The 20,855-nt window shown below is 38.7% G+C and overlaps 1 protein-coding gene across 1 annotated transcript; it reads right to left on the bottom strand.

Moving 5' to 3' along the window:
* Positions 1-193: 193 nt before the first annotated feature.
* On the bottom strand, positions 194-19,019 carry LOC113073344 (XK-related protein 7-like). The gene is made up of 4 exons (XM_026246269.1): positions 18,893-19,019; positions 17,078-17,295; positions 7,308-7,509; positions 194-2,105 (listed from the first exon to the last, which is right to left on the bottom strand). The coding sequence occupies exons 1-4, from the start codon at positions 19,017-19,019 to the stop codon at positions 1,135-1,137; spliced, it is 1,518 nt and encodes a 505-aa protein (XP_026102054.1). The 3' UTR covers positions 194-1,134.
* Between the last annotated feature and the right edge of the window lie 1,836 nt (positions 19,020-20,855).

Below are 20,855 nucleotides of genomic sequence, written 5' to 3'. Positions count from 1 at the left end.
TGTTTGTCGGCAGCTTTTCATGGCCAAGAGGAGCGTTTGCTAAAGCCAAACCACAAAGCCCTAAAAAAATCTGAATCTAAACTCCTCATAACCACAGAAATGGCCACCCCTTCCAAATAACAAAAAATAATGGACAGATGTAAAAGGGTTCTGAGGCTCGCGGATGGAGCAAACCAAGACTCGCTGCTCTAGTTACTGTAAAGAGAGTTCACATACAGGATTAGAATTCACTGTCAATCATTTTCTCTGTGTGAAATGCAACACAAACACTCAGACATTTGCAAGTTTTATGTTCCCAGATGCTCCCAAAACCATTTTCATGAAACACTCAAACACGCATATTAATTTTTGTTTTTACTTTTCCGAGGCTGTCATCTGTATCTTTTTTACAGTATTATTTTAATCCAACTACATTTGATCACAGCTTTTTGTCTTACTATATGGCATTTTTTTTCTTCAACTTTACAGATAAACAATGCAGCATGACCAGACAACCCCCAAAAAAACATTCATACCGACACACTGGCACCATTCTATTGTATACATATAACAAAAGATAATATCTATTTATGTATATTCAGTTATTCAGAATCATATCAAAGACATGGCCACAGAGTCATAAAAAATTAATCGAATAAATAAATAATTCCATAACTACAGAAGAACTCTGAGGAAATGAATGATTGGACTTGCTAACCTCACCATTCACAGAAGCAAATAATATACAACTTGTACTGTTTTCAGGTCACTGAACATTAAACTTTGACCAATACAGCAGTCAGGCTGGTCCTGAGGAATACTGATTGGTCAGTTCATCTATATAATACAAATGTCCACTTCTTCTCATCACTGTCATTTAAGCTCTTTTTTGTATGCTCAGTGCATAGGCAGAAAGGTAAGCCCCTTTCCTAGTTTCACGTTCCATGCAGGTCTTGTAAACACCATGTTACTCCAGTCCAGCCGGATATGCACTTTCGGACCAGTCATGCGCTCCCAGGCATCTGAATGCCAAACATGCTATGGTCCCACCGTGTAGCACCATGCCGACCATCAAGGATCGGACCACAACCTCATGGCAACTGAATTCCACCCCTGCATGGAGATGTCATGTGGAAGGTGGAGGTATGAACAACACTACACCGTAGTCTCATACTCTGTGACTTCTTTGGGGTTGCTGAAGCTCTGGTACTGGATCCGAGGAGTCATGGGAGATGTATTCTCCAGCACCAGGATGGTTTTCCTTAGCCTTCGGTCAATAAAGTGAGCATCCCAGGCTGGGTAGCTTTTTCTTGGCAGGTCAATGCGGATTACGGGACCTTCAGTTCTTGGGGGACGTGGGGAGGAAGCAGGGGGAACACTAGGAGGCCTTACCTGAAACACAGGCAGGCAACTGTCTCTATCCCCGACCCCTATTTCCCCAGCAGTAGTCCTTTGGAGTGTTCTGGGAGGGCTAGTAACCACGTCTGGTTGGGGCAAGGGGGTTCCCAAATCCTCAATGCCTCCAAGACTGATTACCCCCATTCCCTCCTCCACACAGCTCCACTGAGCTCCCAGGATAGGTCCGTCTGGGTGGAGCAGACAATAATAGACAAACATAAAGAATGTTCCCAAAGCATAGCTACACACCACCACACACACAATAATCAGGGCGTAGAAGTCCGAGGTGTGGGGTCCCCTGTGAATATACCAAGCGGCGGTGAGTGCAATGTTCTCAACCAAGGTCACGCCGTAGTACACACCCAGCCGAAAGCGAGCACGGCCTTCCTTGACGTTGAACCAGCAAAAGATGTAGATGATGCCCACCACCATGTTGTAGATGATCTCCTCCCACTTAGACATGCAGAAGTCGGTCTCACCCTGGATGATCCAGAAGGTCATGGCACACCAGTGGGCCACGATGAAGATCCCGAAGTAAAGCTGGAAGACTGAAGCGAAAAGGGCGAAGGCGATGGTTCGAGCACCGATGGTGAAGAGGTGCCAGAGCATCTGAACAATCACGGCCTTGTAGGACATGGGGAGCTTGTCATCACGAGAGTCACGCAGAACCTTCTGGTAGGATGCAATCATCCAGGCGAGAGAAACCAATGATGCAGATGCAGAGAGACCTACAGAGATGGAGCAAGAAGAGCAGGGAGACAGCTTGAGCAATGTCGAGTAAAGCCAGACTTATACTTTACAAATATATGCAGCTTGTTCAATGCATTGCATGTATTTGGGTCTGTACTAAATATAGTGTCTTTTTTGCAATACTGTGCTAGTAATAAACTTTAATAATCTTAAGAAATTTTAAACAGGATTTGCTATTTTTCACATAGCTGTTTAAATGTTAACATTTTAAATAACTCTAATTCTAAATAACTTGCTCAACAAGATTCCCTGCTGCTCCATCAGCAGCTGAGCTGATAAAGAAAACAGGCCACAGAAAATGCCCACTTTTAAACCACCCCAAACAAACCCTTGTACTAGCATAGGCATGATGTTCACCAGCAAAAAAGCATGGTTTCCGTGTGATGCTGGTTGAGGATGGAAGTTTTGCTGGTTAGGTTTGTCAAGAAGCTTCACTGGAACATCAGCACACATTCTTTTTCCAACATCACTCTTTTATTCTCCCTTCTTTTTCAGCAGGGAATGCCTTGTGGGTGAGAACAGTTTTTGTCATTATGAACTGCATTCTGACACATTTTGAAAGGCATCGAAGCAACAAAACAAGCTTGCATATCTAGAAGCATTTGCATTCATGTACATGCATACAGTAGGTTTCAGGCCTGAGTGTGAATGAGCTTTCAACTGGTCAGAAACAATCATTTAAACCACACAAATTGCATTTATGATACAGATAATGTCTGAAATTTGATCTTGCCATTTACTTGTTGAAAATACATTTCAAGTCTTTTTTGTAGCACAATCTAAAGTGATTATAATGTACAGTGTGAACATGCAAACGAGTTCAGGCCCTAATTGATGTCGCTTGCTTTTCTGGACTCATAATATATGAATGTGCAAAATACCTTGCATCATGACAAACACATTTTGAGAGAATAGATTCTGATGAGGCAAAGATGCAAAGCAATTTTAATTCCAGACAACTCAGTGACTCTTACGAAACACAAACTGCCGTGAGCTGGCAGAGATGTGCGAGCGGCTCTTTAAAGAGTGATGGCAGAAAAAAAAGGTTCAAAGTTTTGTTACAGTTGTTGCTTTTGTTTTAGTTTTCAAATAATATTTCACAGGAGCCACAACACCTGCTGAGAGAACAAATCACAGGGCTTGTTCCCCTACTGCCTGAGAGGATGTTTCTCTAGAGAAAGCGAGTGTGAGTGTGTGTGTTTGACTTGCTGACAGGGAGACAGACAGGTGCTTTATATTGTGTTTGCAAGCACCCTAGAGCGCAAGCTAGAGTGAAAAGGTGAAGAGGAGGTGTGTGTGAGCGTTTGCGATTGAGAGATATGGAGCTATCTCAGGAGGCTTCCACACTGAGCTGATGTTATCATGAGGATCAGCTCTTAAATACATCTCACTGCATGTTTGTTTATCAGGTGGGTCCCGGCAGATTGGCACAATCAAACCTCCACAAATGATTCAGAATGCAGCAGCAAGACTGGTCTTCAACCAGCCCAAATGAGCCCAAAAGAACCCATGTTACACCTTTCTTTGTCTCCTTGCACTGGCTACCCGTTCGTGGCTTGCATCAAGTTCAAGAAAATGATGCTTGCATATAGAACAACAGCCACAGGTTCAGCACCAGTTTGGTTTAGTTTTGCTCAGATTTTATGTAGAACAGTTTTCGAAGTTTATATTTTGAAGTTATATAATTAATTATCTAATCGTATCTATCCTGCTAATCTAATTACAATATAAAAACATGTATTTAGCATCTTTAACATCGCTGTTTTCAGAAATACAAATGTTTGTAGTTTACATAGAGACGATTATGGTATCATTTTCAAAAAACGTGCACTTTGAAACCCATGTTCATGTAAATTAGGGGCCAAAACATATACAAAGTTTTCAATTTATTTAGTTGCAAACTGTCTTGTAAATACCTCCTTAAATCCAAATTCACATTTAAGGGTTCGAGCACCTGTTTTTTTTTTTTTTTTTTTTTTTTAGTTCTGTGTAGTCCCAAAAAAAAAAAGAAAAAAAAGTAACTTCTGACACTTACTAGTCAAACAGAAAAACGTGAAAATTACCATATATGGCCAATATATTTATCGAGTGTTTACTCTTTTTAAGTCTCTTTTGCACATACTGCATTCCACTTTCATTTGTCTCTGTCTCCCTCACTTTCTCTGTCTCGGCTCTCATTCTGAGCAACTCATTTGGTGCAGATCCAGATTTAGTGAGGTCTTAATTAGCAGAGATTTGAAAGCATTAGTCTGCGTTTTCCCGCTCTGCTTCCGGCCTGCCCGCGTGCTCTCTGCGTTCTCTCCCGGCCTCTATTTCAGAGGCTCTCATGGACCAATGCACTTGCAATCTTAATGAAATCGAACATCAGAGGGAGCGCAAGCCCACTGCCACAAAGACTGCTTCAGATTAGAATGCAGTTTAAAGAGAAAGGGATAAGACAAGTTAAAGCCCAGCTCTGCCCGTGCTGAGAGAGAGAAAGAGGGAAGTTTAAATTGCTACAGCTTGATGATGTGGTAGAAGAAAGTACACAGGAGATGTTTGCACAATGCCTTTTAATATCAGCATTTGTGCTTTTAGACTGTATTAAATGACAAGATGAGAGTTACAGTCAAAGAACAGAGAATCTCCACGAGACCTCAAAGACCTTAAAACACACAGTAGGGAATTTACCATGAACAAATTGTGCCTGCTGATGGTGCTGTTAATTTGTTTGCCATGACTGTGTTGTTTTATTCCCTTAAATGCTCTTCTGTGACATCCTTTCTTATGGATGTGATTAACCATCCTGCTTAAAAACAACCATTACTGGTTTGAAAGCATCACATACAGTTTTGGAAAGTAATGCTGTTAAACTAGTAACAACTTGGTTTTATTTTAAGCACTAGAGTTTGTGTGCATGTGTGTGTGTGCGTGAGAGAGAGAGAGAGAGAGAGAGAGAGAGAGAGAGAGAGAGAGAGAGTGTTAGATTGTTCATCATAAGATCTGTGGCCTAATTTTATTTTATCACAGTATAAATTTAGTCTGATTATTACAGTATTTTTAGCTAGACACACCTTCTTTTAAGCCTTTTGACATTATTTTATATTCCACATGCACACACACACACATGCACACACACACATACACACTGTTTGTATGCTTGCCTATTTTTGAGAACCCTTATTTAGACCACAGACCTAATGCTTATGTAAGAATTAAAACATCCGTTTTATTCTATTCATTCTAATCTATTATTTGAATTCAAAATCTGCTAAGCAATCTGTCTATTTTTTTTTAATACATGAAAACTGCAGAACAGAGATTATGGAGATGATGCATATAGTTTTGAATCTGTTACTGAAACAGAGAGATTGATCTGATTCACTCAAATGAATCAAACTGACCAACTCTAACAATGTTTTTGCTTCTTAAGTTTAAATCAGAGATATAAGTAAATTCAGGATTATGTAATAAAACATCTCAGTGCCATCATACCTGCAAGTTGTGAGTCCAATTCATTTGAATTTTGGTCATTAGAAAAGGACACTGTGAAGTGAAGCTACTTCATAACACAATCATATATAATATATAAATGTAAGATTAACACAGCTTTTGGTGGTGGAGGAGACTGCACACTTCACAGTCATCACTTCAAGTGCACTGCTCTCCACAGTGAGTGCAGCATACAGATGCTCACTTTCAAATGGATTTGCTGACACAATGTAAAGGTCGAAGGTCTGATGAGTCAGTCTGACAGGCAGGGGGCCATGAGATCAGAAAAAGAAACGAAGGGAAAAAGGTGAAAGAAGATAAGAAGAACAAGCAAAAGCCTTTCTGTGTGGTAGTTGGTAACCAAACACATGACCCAGAATTAATCAGAACATCTCAGAGTCTATTCAGTCCCTCTGAGCTCTCTGCCCCGCTATACAACTCGTCTTCTCTTTCCCCTCTCTCTCTTTCATGCTATCCTCTTGTCTTTCTCTCTGTTTTTCTGAAAGTGTTTTCCCTCTAATCTTTTTGTCTCCTGAGTACTGTTTTCTTTCTCAGTGGCATGTGGTGGCCTTCTGAGGAGGCAGTCTCTTCTGTGTCTTTTTTTTTTTTTTTTACTCTAATGATTTATGTATTATTCAATATAATTTATTCATTTATAATAAGAAAATATACATTTACAATATAAAATATAAATACATATTTTACACAGTTTTTAAAGGGGTCCTATTATGTTTTTTACCTTTTGTGTGTAATGTTGCAGTTTGAGAATTAAAAAATACAAACAAAGGGAGTTAGGTATACTCTATATCAGTAAGCGCTGTTTCCGAACTCCCTCAAACATCTCAATTGTAGTCCTGAGTTTTTGTTTTGGAAACGCATGCGTCCTCCCTCATTTAAATAATCCCCTGGAGTATCTGAGGCATGAGCTGTAAAGGCTCCACCCACTTCTGGAAAGATGGGCGGAGCACAGCAGCTCATTTGCATTTAAAGAGACACTCAAGAAAACATTCAAGAACTTACAGCATGAAATAATTAATGAGCTGTGAGGTATTTTAAGTTGAAACGTCACAAATATTGTAAAAAGGAGAAATAAGAAAATAAAAAGAAAATTCCCTTTAAGAAAATAATTTTATGATAACCAAAGCTGCATTTCATTTCATAAAAAAGTGAATACATATCGTGTAATATATAAAATTATATTGTGAAATATTAGTGCAATTTAAAACAAATGTTTGCTATTTTAATATATTTTGAACTGAATTTTCAGCATCATTTCACCAGTCTTCAGTGTCACATGATCCTTCAGAAATCATTCTAATATGCTGATTTGCTGCTCAAGAAACATTTCTTATTATTATCAATGTTATAAACAGTTGTGCTGCTTGATATTTTTGTGGAAACTGTAATACATTTAATTATTTTCATTGTAACAATATAAAAAAGTATTTTCTGTCACTTTTGACCAATTTTCTTGCTGAAAAAGTGAAATTCATAAAAAAAATAATAATAATAAAAATAAAAAGTGTGTAAAATGTTTTAATTCATCACAAGCAAGCTTCTTCTTAGGAGTGGCCGTGGTCATATGAATAAGTCATGACGATCATAGCACAATCACACAAGTGTTCTGTCCTCTCTCTCTTTCTCAACACTCCTCATTCAGCATGCCCACCTGAGAAACCTCTGTACAGTAGGTGTATGTGTTGTCTCACCCTGTAAGGGCAGTATGTGGTTGCTGTGGATCATGATGCTGAGCTGCAGCACGAGCTGAGGCGCGCTCTTCAGGAAAGCCTCCAGCAGCCGCAGCATGTTGATGTCAGCGCTCTCGAACATCAGACGCCAGTAGAAATGACGCTGACCCGGGTCGCCATGCCAACGGCTTTGCACTCCCAGGTACAAGGTGTGGACGTACCTGGAGACACACGGAGGGGAAATGTCAAGTGGTTATTTAGGTTCAGTAATTAAAGGGGGATGTGTTCTCTCTCTTTAGCCATTCTTGAAAATGATTGGAAACAACTGCAGGGAAGGATAAGAAATTAACCAGGGTTTCAAAGTGATGATGAAAGTGACAAAATACATAATTCAAATGTAGTCAAATGATAAATCCATTATAGAACATTCCACTTATTTAATGATATTATTTAGTGAAGGCTTTAGTGGTGTTTTTTCCTCAGTGAAGACCCACCAAAACACATAAACTGTTTACTGTCCTTAAATTAAATGTATTGATGTTACCAAGAACTGCATAAGCCCAGCAATATGCATGCTTACATGACAAATAAGCAATTTTGCAAATCCATAAACAACAACAGAAGTTTGATTTACCAGCCAAACACATGGAACAAGCACTGAGCTAAATATTGTGTTTGAAAAAGCAACAATTCCAAGTGACAGATGAATTTAATAGAGTTTGATTAAATGCTTAGCTTTTCTCAAAATACAGTTTTTGCTTTCTTAACTGTCCATAAGTATATGACATTTATTTTTTATTTTTAAGATTTTACCTCAGCACTGTCTTCTCTGCTGTCAGTTTGTTATATTATATTGCTTTCTACTGTGTAATCAAAAAGGGTTGGAGAGAATTTAAAACCAAATCAGGGCACTTATTATTATTATTATAATTTCTTTTTTAGACGTAGAATTCCAATTAATTAATTGAAGTATTTGACTAAGTGGACAACATGCTGTGTCTTACATGGTTCCCCAAAAAAAAAAAAAAAAAAAAAAAATACCTTAAGCTATAAAAACAAAAGCAGCTAAAACGAGTGGAGGAGAATATTTTCTGACATGGCTGTTAGGGAATTCTTATGGTTTAAAATGTAGTTACATTTCTTATTTGCATATTCATGAGGGTACTAACATTGATAGTTCAAGAACAGGATGCAACCTGTTTGAATACCTTGCTTGTGCATTTGCAGATACCTCCCAACATAAATCTGTTAAGGTTGCATTATATCTTCTGAAAATGTACCACAAAAATAATACTGTCTTTATCAGTTTAGTTAATGCATTTGCAGTCGCTATTTTTGACATTTTTTTTTACTTCTTCCCCTCAGAAACTAAACGCAGTGCGTGTGACAGTTGCTGTGACTTGCGACGAAGCGCATGAATATTTAATGAGGCAAGCATTAAATCTTGTTACATTTGCTGTGTGGCTCTTTTTGAGAGCAGTGTTTTCTCTCTGTTTGGCCAGTCTTAACAACTGTTCAGTTAAGATACATAACATTTCGAACTACTGTAAACCTCCTTGAATGGTGAGTGGGTGAGGCCGGTGTAGTATCTAGACTATCAGAAAACAAGCTTTGACTAAGCTGTCAAAGTGCCCATCACAATATAAATCCAGCAGAGTGGCACTGAGGGATTTCACCTGTCAGCAGCTTTTGGCAGGAGAAGAAAAGGACACAACCTGATACGACACACACACACACACACACACACACACTTGCATGGTCGATGCGGTGAGCGCATGCTCAAGTCATCATTTTCATAAACTCTCAAAGAGAATGCAATGAACGTTGACAGACTGAATGATTGAATCTTTCTCTGCCAATTTTCCATTCTATTCTATTTAATATCTCTCACTTTCAAATTGATTTATTTACTTTAATGAACAACTAGAATCAAAAATATTCAGTTGGTTTAACTGATACAAATTGTGATTGATTCAAATGAAGGATTTTCTAATTCAACTGAAACCACTAAATAAATGAATGTTATTATTATATTACACTGCCTAGCATCATATTTTGCTGAATGAAATCCAATACTTGTTTATTACTAATTTTGGGGTGCTAATTCCAAACGTAGTTGTTTCACAAATGATGTGCATTTCATAGCATTTTTTTGCCTTAGACAACCACTTGTAGGTGATGAGATCTTGTATCATGAATCTCCAAGTTTGTTCAATTCTCAGACAATTATCTCACATATGAATGACTATGAAGACATTGTTTTCTTTTACATATTAAAGATGACATTATTTATTCATTTGTTTTTTAAGACTTTATTTAAGGTTAGAATTGTGGCCAGTGACAAAAGGAAATGCAATGCATGACATTTAATTATTTTATTTATTTTTGCAGATTGCAAGTTAAATTCTACATTTTGAATGATACCTTTGACCTTCGACATTTGTGCAGTAAAGATATACATGTGTATATATACACAGTGGGTATAAAAGGTTATCTATTTCTTTATCCTTCTTCTCATTTTTATTCAATTAAATAATTCTCAAAATTAAATGAAAAATGTTTGTTAATTTGATTCAATTAAAAATTCAATGTGATATTTCTCATTCTGATGCCTTTCTCATTTAAACTGAATTCAGAAATAGAACTTATTCAATTAAAGTTTTCTCTGATTCAGCTGGATCTGCTCTTTACAATTCTGTTCTCTTTCACCCCCCCAATCTCCTCTCGGCTCTAACCAGCTTTAGGCCAGCTGCATTATCTAAAGTCTGCAGAAGAGTACTTTATCCCAAGCACTACACTTTCAGCCTGCAATGGGAGGGTTTTTTTCATGCTTAGCTCTGATAGGCGGTGAGGGCCAAATATTGTATTTCATGCTCCTCTCTGATAGGCTAAAGGTTTTAAGGGAACTGAGCCTGCTTGGCACTATGGGAGATTTTGAGATGATCCAATGCCAAGCACTCCATGTGAAGTGAATGTGAATATATTTGTGTCTGCGAGAGAAAGAGAAAAAGAGAAAGACATGACAAATTCCAAATAAAATCAGAAACTATGGCTCTATGTAGTTAATGCTGTTCCATGTGAAATCACGCACGTGTAGAGATTTACTGCTTATTACAGAACCGGCTTTACTGATAATATGCACATTAAATATCGCATGCGATTTATCGTGCAGCTCTATCAGAAACAATATCCTACAATTTATGCTGTGTGTGAGTATCTCAGAAAGAAATATAGCTAGTATGTACACTCCAGCACATCCATTATCAAAAAGATGAATTAATCCTGAGGTCTCCAGTGCTCTGGAGTGGTTTGGAGTGACGAAACCTGAGAAAACCCAGAGAAACACCACAAATGCATCTGTATTTCAGAAAAAATGGCTTTGTGAGGCTGATGAAGTTCACCTTTCATTAAACAGTTGCAGTGAGGCTGGTATAAAAGGACAGGTAGCAGTGAAAAATACTGCAGATGAACCTGAGTATGATGGACTTTAATTACATTGCGCATTGATTCCTGCATAATGAACCTTGATTACTTTATGCACAAGAACTAAAGGAGAGCAGAGAGTTCCATGTAAGAAAAGACAGAGAGAGAGAAAGAGAAGCTGAGCCTGTATGTATTTGGATAATTTATCCTCTGCAGTAATTAGCACCCCTGTCCCTGTTGAGACCACCAAGCTGTATTCTTGTCTAACACGCTTACAGTCAACACTGTTTAACACAGTCTGCATTATTATCGGGTGTCTATTAGCAGATGTGCCATCTGCTGTGTATGAAAATGAACGTGTGATTCAATTGAAGAATTTAATGTATTCAAAAAAACTCCTTTTCTCATTTCGTATATGAATATAATAGTCTGGTATTATGTTATGTTATTTTTATGCAACAGGTTTTAGGTAACAGGTCTTAAAATAACTTTTTTTCTCACACCGTGCCTATCCTGGAAGCAAGCGCGGCAGTGTGAGTACATGTTAAGTAAAACAAGGCATCAGTTTACTGTATATTTTTTGTCGTGCAGACACAGTGTTAGTGCGTTCAATTCAAATTCAAATTCAAATGATTCCAATAAAGAACTTCTTAAATTCAATGGATTTAAATTAAGAATTCTAATGTTTACAATCCAGCTCAAGTCATTTTCTGCACTCTTGTTCAACCGATTCATTGAAAAGGTCCATCGATGGAACAATGATGTGTGCATAAGGGCTCTCAAGTTACATCAAAGTTTGAAATGATCTGTTATGGACAAGTTAACCTTAATTCTCAGTGTGGCGTGTGAACTGGTTGAAATGCGTGTGTCTCATGGTGAATGTGTGAGACTTTAGAGCCCAAATTAACATAGAGTGATGGGTTTAAGCAGACTAAATGATTAGAGAAGTATGTCATTTCACTGGAAGATTGAGTTGACATTTTGATTAAACATTATGAAAAAAAAAGAAACATACATGAATGAATCAAACATTTGAAAAAATCAGTTACAAAATAGATTTTTAACACTGTATAATAAACTTACAACAAACTTAAACATGCAATTCTGTGCACACCCTAATTGCATGCATTACACTAAGCATTATATATTTAAATTAGCTCCAGAAATTGAGTGCTTCTCTCCTTCCCTCCTAATCCCTTCTTTATTCATTTGGACTTTTATCTTCCTGTTCCTTCTCTCCAGGTCTATGTGGAATACTCAGAGGCAGCACTGAATGCAATGTATCTGTACCATGTTCTCTTCTGCTCTCATAGTGTGACACTTTTCCTGTCTGAAACCACAGCATCAATATTCTACTCGGTTTCTCCAAAAACTGCCCCTACAGATATACTGGTCAGACTGCTATTCTCTGAAAATATCTGTCTGAGTGCTGAAACTATGTCTAGAGTTTTGAAGTTATGTATAACCCAATGTTTTGATGAATTCTGACTGTTGAACAACTTTGAAATTTGAAATTACACCCCTGCATTGTTTAAAATTTGATATAAGCACATATATACACACACTCTTTGAGAGTCTTTAACTGAGTCATACAACATGGTCCAGAAAACACACACACACACACACACACACACACACACGCACACACATCATTGTCAAAGAGAGCTGTCACACTGTGTTGTAGAAACAGCTGACCTGCTAGTCAGCCTGATAAAAGTCTACTATACTTTCAAGCATCTATACGTTTCACCTTAAGCACACTTTATACTTTGTTATAGTTTCATTTTTTCATCAACCTACTGAAGACAAAAATGAATGAAAGCAGATGAATCTGCCAAAGCTACCAAAGCTGGTCTCCGGTAAACCTGGTAGACTATTATGGACCAGGCCTCCTTGTCTATGCTGGGTGAGCTGGTTTATCTTCCAGAACACCTCGAGTTTAATGGTGAATTATGGAACACTAGACTCCCTTCGTCAAATTTATGTGATGTATAATATTCACATGCCATAGCATTATCAAAATTGCATTAATGTACAGACAGAGTTCTTGTTGGACAGTTGCAAGACAAAACTGTTATGAGTCCAATACATTGCAAAAGTGACAACAATGCATTGTGAAAAGTATGCAACATTAAAGCTGCAAACAGTAGTGAAAGAAAGTAAAAAAAAAAGAACAGAATTTATTTTTAAATCTTTTCTAACATTATAAATATCTTAAGTGTCACTTTTGATCAAAATTTAATGTGTCCTTGCTGAATGAAAGTATTAATTTATTTATTAAACAAACAAACAAATAAATAAATACTGACCTCAAACTTTTGAGTGGTAGTTTATATAAATGTATTTATCAGAATTTCTAAAACTGACTTGAAGCAGCCCGAAGCTCAAGAGTTTTAATGTAAATATCATATTTTTATCATTACTGGTGTAAGATGGGACTACACACATTGTGGCTTACTTTAACGTTGTGATCTGCGTAAGTAAATGAGTCAATTTAGAGTGAGTCAAGGCTGGAAAAATTGAATGCAATTCTTATTTTATTCAATATGAGCCACATGCTAATTCAAAGGCAGAAATTAAGTTCCCTGCGACTCCATTTGCATTGCAAAGCGGTGCGCAGCGTGACTAACATCTCCTGTCTATCAGCCGGTCCCCACCTTAGGCCTCCACCATCCCTGCAGCCTCTGGGGTAGAGCTGCTGTAATTAGCGTGATTAATGCTCATATTGAGTGTGAATGAGGCCTGGGAGGTTGTCCCAGCCTGAAAACACACACAAACATGCGCACACACGTATATATACACATTAATACACAAATGGAGTCTGCCATACCCAGGTAGAGTCTTTCTCTTTCTGACAGACAGAGTTCTTCTGGATAAAAGTATCCAGGATGGAGGGGAAACTCATTAACTAAGGCAAATACAGTTAATTACACTAAACGAGGCTTAAAGTGCACAAAATACGGAAGCAGGGAAGATGCAGCTGGCGCGCAGGGATCTAGGTGAAGAGCCTCTCTCTCTCTTGCTCTCATTCACATTCATACACTCATCGGCACACACATACATAAAACAGCTGCCGCCACATTAAAGTCTGACTGAAAGGACTTGACAAGATATTCAATGATATTACGGCTGCTTTGAAATAAGGAATCAGCCAATTATTCCACAAACTTAGCATTGAACTTCGGTGAAAGAAATCTGTCTGGATTTGAATAAGAAAATATTTTACTTAACACGTTTATCCACAGCAATAACCAAATACAGTCCTTGTCACGATGAAATGAAGCTCTCTTTAAACACACCTGAGCTGCACTCTTGTCTGCTAGGCTCCTTGTTTGTTATAAACTCCCTGAAAAATTATTTTGAGCTTTGCTATGGTTTTGATGATGGACACATAAGACCGACTTTTACAATAAGAAAAACCCCTTGATTTTTACTAATTGGGATGTTCCCAAATGAAGGTTTCAGGACATCTCCTAAAACACACACACCTACACACACAGGTTTTCATGGGCATTCCAAAGGCGTATTGGTTTTTATACTGTACAAACTATATTTTCCAACCCTTTACTCTAACCCTATTTCAGATTGAAAAAAAATAAAATAAAAAAAAATAATAATAACACCTTAATTCTGTGTGATTTATAAGATGGTTTCCTTAAAAAGTCCCCACAAGGTGAAAATCTACTGGTATTACTTTGGGGACATTTGGTCACACACACACACACGTTTGTTTTGTGAAAAGTGGGGACATCCCATAGGCGTAATGGTTTTTATAATGTAGAAACTGTATATTCTATCGCCCTTCACCAACCCTACCCCTAACCCTAACCCTCACAGGAAACTTAAAAAAAAAAATTCTAATTCTGTATGATTTATAAGCGTTTTGAAAAATGGGGACATGGGTCCATGTCCCATGTCATTATACAAAGTTGTGTCCTGATATGTCACAAAAACATGCCCACACAGACACGCACACACACAAACACACACACACAAACACCTTCCATTCCACTGAACTCTACTGTCATTACATCATGATCTTTGTTTCCATTCATCAACATAATTAATTTAATTTCTGAAATATTTTAATACTATTTTACTAGTTTTGCAAACTAAAATGTAAGCCTATTGTATGGGTAAATTCTTGGAACGTTCCTACAAGTTGGTATGAAATAATACAAATCTAAATAGTAAAATGTATAAATTACTGCCATATTTATAGTAATACTTAATTTATGTTGATTTATACAATACAATAAGAGTATTGTATCCAGACACCCTGATAATTGTCCACTCATAAGCAATATATTATAGCACTTTCATGTGTGTTTTGTGTTCAAGTGAACTGTTTGAACCCTTTCATAATTTGAAGTGGAAAGTTCTCTGTAAAGGATGCTTTATATGACTGCTATAACTTTTAATGGAAGACATAAAGTCCTCATAGAGAGGAAGAAAGAGAATGAGCATTTAGAAAGCCAAACTGCTGCATGTAGTTTTGTCTAAATGAGGGTAATTATCCCATTTGGATGGAGAGAGTCCAGTTTAAGCCATGGATTATACACTGAACCCAGGTGAGTGAATGTCTGATTGACTACTTAAACTGTAAATTAAACCCACTAAGCATTTACAGTACAGAGACATCATCAATATTTAGTGTGTGTAATTAGCTGTAATTTAGGAACAAAACTGCCCTCAGAAGTGAGCTTAATCAGACAAAACCTTCCTTTGGTGACATTCAGAGACATCTTGTATCAGAGGGAGAGAGAAAAAAATAAATAATAATAATTAATAAATAATTATAAAGGTGTCAATAAAAAAAGTCAAGGAAATGTACCTCAATGATAGAAATCAACAAATGTGTGTGTGTTTGTGTTTGTGTGTGTGTGTGTGTGTGTGTGTGTGTGTGTGTGTGTATGTATGTATGTGTCAGTTGCTTTCTTTATATGTTAGTGGCAAATATTAATTAATGTCCCAGTCACATTTTCTTTAATAAACATTACTTAATAAGAATATATATATATATATATATATATATATATATATATATATATATATATATATATATATATATATATATATATATTCTTATTAAGTAATGTTTATTAAAGAAAATGTGAATATATTATATTTTTACATTTACAATGCAAGTTAGTGTTTTAAGCATTATACATTTCAAAATAATAAATAACAATTTAAACAATGCATTTTATTTGTAAACATCTCAGTTATGTACGTAACCCTCGTTCCCTGATGGAGGGAACGGAGACGTTATGTCGAATGACATATGAGGTCTCACTTGGGAGGCCAATCATCTCTAAGTTTAAGAGAAAACGGAAATGAAAATTGGCTAGTGGATTTAACATACCTGAGCCACTCCCTGTGCCCACGGGTATAAATAGGTGACAGGTGCATCCACTCATTCAGGTTTTACACTGAGGAGCCGAAAATGTGTCCCGACAACAGCGAATGGTTCAATGTTGTGGCATGGGGATATAATGTCTCCGTTCTCTCGATCAGGGAACAAGAGTTACATACGTAACTGAGAAGTTCCCTATCTGTCGGTCACTACGAGTTATGTCGAACAACATATGGGGTCCTATGAAAAATGTCACAACCTGAACACCGTCACAACCCTGTGGCACTGCAATTGTTGACAAGTCGTGGTGTGTCACAAAAGCTATGCTTAAGGTCGTAACATTCCCAAAGCCCCAGCACAAATTCACTGACCTTGGTACCGAAGGGGACCAGAAGGGTAAGTACATCGCTGCTGGAGAAGGCCATGCTGCTGTTCCGTCCACAAAAAGTTTTTGGAAGGGATTCCAACCTTCAGTGAAAGATTGCTTCAAATCATTCCTATTCGTTTTTTTTTTCAGCTTGGCAGAATGATGGGGAAAATATTTCTACAGAGACCACATCCTACCCGTAGGGAGGTGAAATGTGGAGATACTGATATGGACTGACTCAGAGGGCAGTACTACATATGGAATGTCTCTGAGGCAGGTCCTACCTCAGAGTTGGGATCTAACAGCTGCCAGAAGAGACTGACAGAGCTGGTTTGTCAAGGGAAGGCTGGGTGTGTTCCACGTACAGGCGAAGCGCTCTTACGGGACACAGCAACGTCAAGGCTGGATCTGCCTCCTCCAGGGGCAGTGCTTGCAGTGCACCTGGTCTCAGAAGGGAGTGGTGGGAACCATGGGCACGTATCCGATCACAAGGCACTCTTTACTTACCGAAAATGCTTGGAGGTCCCCGACCCTCTTGATGGAAGTGAGCGTGATCAGGAGCGCTGTCTTAAGAGACAGGAACTTGAGCTTTTCAGAGCTTCTGAAGCTCTGGGTGTGTTCCACGTATAGGCGAAGCGCTCTTACGGAACACAGCAACGTCAAGGCTGGATCTGCCTCCTCCAGGGGCAGTGCTTGCAGTGCACCTGGTCTCGGAAAGGGAGTGGTGGGAACAATGGGCACGTATCCGAACACAAGGCCAAACCTGTTGATGGAAGTGAGCGTGATCAGGAGGGCTGTCTTAAGAGACAGGAACTTGAGCTTGACTGAATCCAGTGGCTCAAAGGGACCCCACTGAAGTCCAGCTAGAACATTAGAGAGGTCCCAGGAGGGTTTTAGGGTATCTTGGGAGGATTTAATCTTCTGGCACCCCTCAGGCAATTAACGATCAAGTCATGCCTCTCCAGGGATCAGCCATCCATTGCATCATGATGAGCTCAAGGTGGAGGGTGACAGCCTACGTCATGAGAGTGAGCTGTCGTGAGAGCACGTCGGCTGCACGATTGAGCAGCTCCCCCGGGATGTGGATAGCACTCAGGGACTTGAGCCGTGACTCCACAGGAGGAGATGGCAGGCGGGATGAGACATGCAACATGATCGGAGATGTACGTTGATGTACGAAACAGCTGTAGTGTTGTCCGTGCAGACCAACACGTGCTTGTCTAGCAACAGAGGCCAAAAACACTGTAAAGCCAGATGCACTGCCAGCAACTCCAGACAACTGGTGTGCCAAAGCAGTCGAGGTCCTGTCCAGGACCCTGAAGCTGCTTGTCCATTGCATGTCATGCCCCAGCCCGTGTAAGAGGCATCTGTCGTGACAACAACATGCCAGGACACTTGTTCTAAGGACCTTCCAAGTTAGCCAGCATGACGGGTTGGGCAGTGCAAGCCACACCCCCAAACTCCATACAAGTTGCACCAATGGGACAGTCGAAATACCCGCAGTGGTGCAGCGATGGGGAGTTGTGTAATATGGCCCAGAAAGCATTTAGTTCTGAGTTATTGCAGCAAAACTCCCCCTGTTCCCGGAAGAACTGGCCAGAGATGCTTGGAGAGGTGTTGCGTCTCCAACCATGACCTCTTGGCCACTGGCGAAAGGGGGTGTCGTGGGTGAGAATAAGCGATTATGATTGGCTAAGGCAGAGTCATGTGTTTCATGGTAGCCAATCAGAGCCAGTGTTTTTACGCCAGCGGCGTCAAACACACACACACGCACCCGAGAGCAGCAGAAGCAGAGATGGCAAGTCGGGAGCAATCTGATGAAAAGTTGGCATTTTCAACGTGGAGATATAAGCACTATTTCAAATTCATTGTGTTCAAAGGCAAGAACGTGCATGTAATGTGTACATGTAATATGTGATGTAATGCATGTAATGTGTACATGTCATATGTAATATGTGACACACGCATCTACAAAGCTAGTGGCCAAAAACACTTTTCTTACAAAGATAATACTTGGAAGTGCAGGATAAAACTCTTGCTGTCTGTTGACGTGCAATAAATATTGAAAGTTATGTACGGACACCTGTCTGTTCTATTCATTTTAACTGACTTGTGAAAACTGCTCCAAAAAAATAAATAAAAATAATAATAATAATTATTTGACATATAGCAACTTTTTTTTATAACTAATTTTTTCATAACTTATAACTAACTATAATTACTTTTTTTAAAGTAACGTTCCCAACAGTGGTTGTGAGCCGCGCTCTACACCGGGAACCAATTGTACAGCCATGAGCACTCCATCCTGTTGCTCACAGCTCCCCGGGCAAGCACGGCTGCAAACTCTGGGTCTAATTCGGCAGTGGCGACAACACCCGAGGGGCGCAACCCCACCAAATATTCATCCACAGAGGTCAATAGCTCATCCCCCGATGCTGCATTGTTCAAAATCGGGCAAACCGAATGATCCGTTGGGACTGCCATAAAAATCACCAAGCAGCCACACAGGACAAGCACTACGGAAGGGCAGAGAAGCCGGAACGGGCAGTGACAGAGGGTTCTGCTCCTGCGACCATAGCATTGCCATGGTCATACACGCAGCGCGGGCATGAACCATCCACAAACGCATCTCCAGCGTGCTGAATGCCTAGACATGGAAGACAACGCTCGCGGACATTGTCAGAGGACAGGAAATGACCGCATCCAGAAAGACATGGACGAAACGGCGTCTTCAAAAAGACGTGAATCGTCCGTGACGAGAATCATCTTTTAGGAAATCTGCTCTTTTAGTTGACACGCTCAGGGGAATCGCTGAAAGGGACACCGCTGTTCTCGCCGTACCAACAACTATAACAGCTTCCTGACACACAGGAGATGAATGGCTTTGTGGAGTATAACAGCTTTCATACAACCACTCGGGTCCAAAAGAAAAAATCTGAATGAGTGGATGCACTTGTAGCCTATTTATACCCGTGGGCACGGGGAATGGCACAGGTATGTTAAAACCACTAGCCAATTTTCATTGGCGTTTTCTCTTAAACTCAGAGATGATTGGCCTCCCAAGTGAGACCCCATATGTCGTTCGACATAACTTGTAGTGACCGAGAGATAGGGAACTTGTGTTCAGCTATTCTTTTTAATAGTTTAATAGTTGAAATAATTAATAATTTGCATTCTATTATATCTTTTCTATATTTCCCAATGAAAATGTTATGATTGATTTACATACTACAAACACTTTTTTGTTGCTTTTTTTATCACAGAATAAAGCAAAAATATATTTTATAGTTTTTTAAGGACTGCATTATTCATATATTTATTTATTACCTGGAGATAACTTGGAAAAACACTTATCCTCAGTCAAAACGTTTCAGCATTTTATTCAGCTCAGTTCCAAAAATGCTTTTGTCCATATTAGGGCTATCAAGGCACGACATAATTTATTACTTCTATTAGTCTATTTGGGACATTCTGTGCAAGAGAGCCCTCCTGCTTCAAGTGAAAGGTACACCGCATGACAGTGTTTAGCACTCTGTAATATTCACATTCACTTTTTTTATATGAATAAAATGTCAGGTAATTATAAAGTATATCTTGTCTCTTTGCATTTAAATCTAGATTTTTTCATATTGGCCCTTGAATATCTCTACGTGAGCACATTTTCCCGAAAAAAGTATGGGGGATAAATTGGGGTTAGGGGGACAAATCCCTTACATAAATAATTTACATTTTAAATGTCGTTAATATGTCAGAATTATATGTTCAAACGCTGTAAAACATCAGTATTGTACGTTTTAGTGTCTGTGCAAACGTACGTTTTGTTGAACCATATTTTATGTAAAATACATACAAATTCTCATGAGATCATGTTGCAATAGGAGGAAGTTCCACATAGCATTGAATACATTACTACATAAACCAGAATGCTGTAAATCCCTCTCTGTCAGCAGCAGAGACGAAAGAGTGCTGCGGCAGTAAGTCTATACAAGCACATACCTGCAAAGCTTCATGAATAACAACATTACTCCAAACCACAGGCTTCTTCCTTCACTGTCTTTCTTCAGAAATATTCTGTTATTTTTATTTTGTGACAGAGTAATGACTGTCATTCATCTCTCTCAGCATATTGACATTTCCCTATTATAGCCAGAGCTACCAGGTTTGTGTGACAGGCTAACGATCAATGAAAATGAGCCAAATGACAAATACAACAAGCCCAAAATATTATTTCATTTGTGAGTGGCAGCATTAAACATTTGCGAAGTTTGAATATCATATATTTATCAGAGCACAACCATTAAAAAAAGTCATAATTTCTGAAGCAAATGTGGTGCATTTCAGCTACGGTAGGACAGGGAATAATATAAATCCATACAGTATGTCTGCATTGCTACATATTTAAGCATGTCATCATAGTTTTAAG

Source organism: Carassius auratus, unplaced genomic scaffold (assembly GCF_003368295.1).
Source record: "Carassius auratus strain Wakin unplaced genomic scaffold, ASM336829v1 scaf_tig00011994, whole genome shotgun sequence".
Lineage (NCBI taxonomy): Eukaryota > Metazoa > Chordata > Actinopteri > Cypriniformes > Cyprinidae > Carassius > Carassius auratus.
Note: the sequence above shows the minus strand (reverse complement) of the source record. Positions and strands in the feature narration are given on the sequence as shown.

What these genes read in the sequence shown, in the direction of transcription:
- LOC113073344 (XM_026246269.1), bottom strand. Translation starts at nt 19,019, where the DNA reads ATGGCAATGCTATGGTCGCAGGAGCAGAACCCTCTGTCACTGCCCGTT. An exon ending in CAGTCCCAACGGATCATTCG is followed by an intron (nt 17,296 to 18,892) that starts GTTTGCCCGATT and finishes CTAATGTTCTAG; the next exon opens with CTGGACTTCAGTGGGGTCCC. An exon ending in CCACATACTGCCCTTACAGG is followed by an intron (nt 2,106 to 7,307) that starts GTGAGACAACAC and finishes CCATCTCTGTAG; the next exon opens with GTCTCTCTGCATCTGCATCA.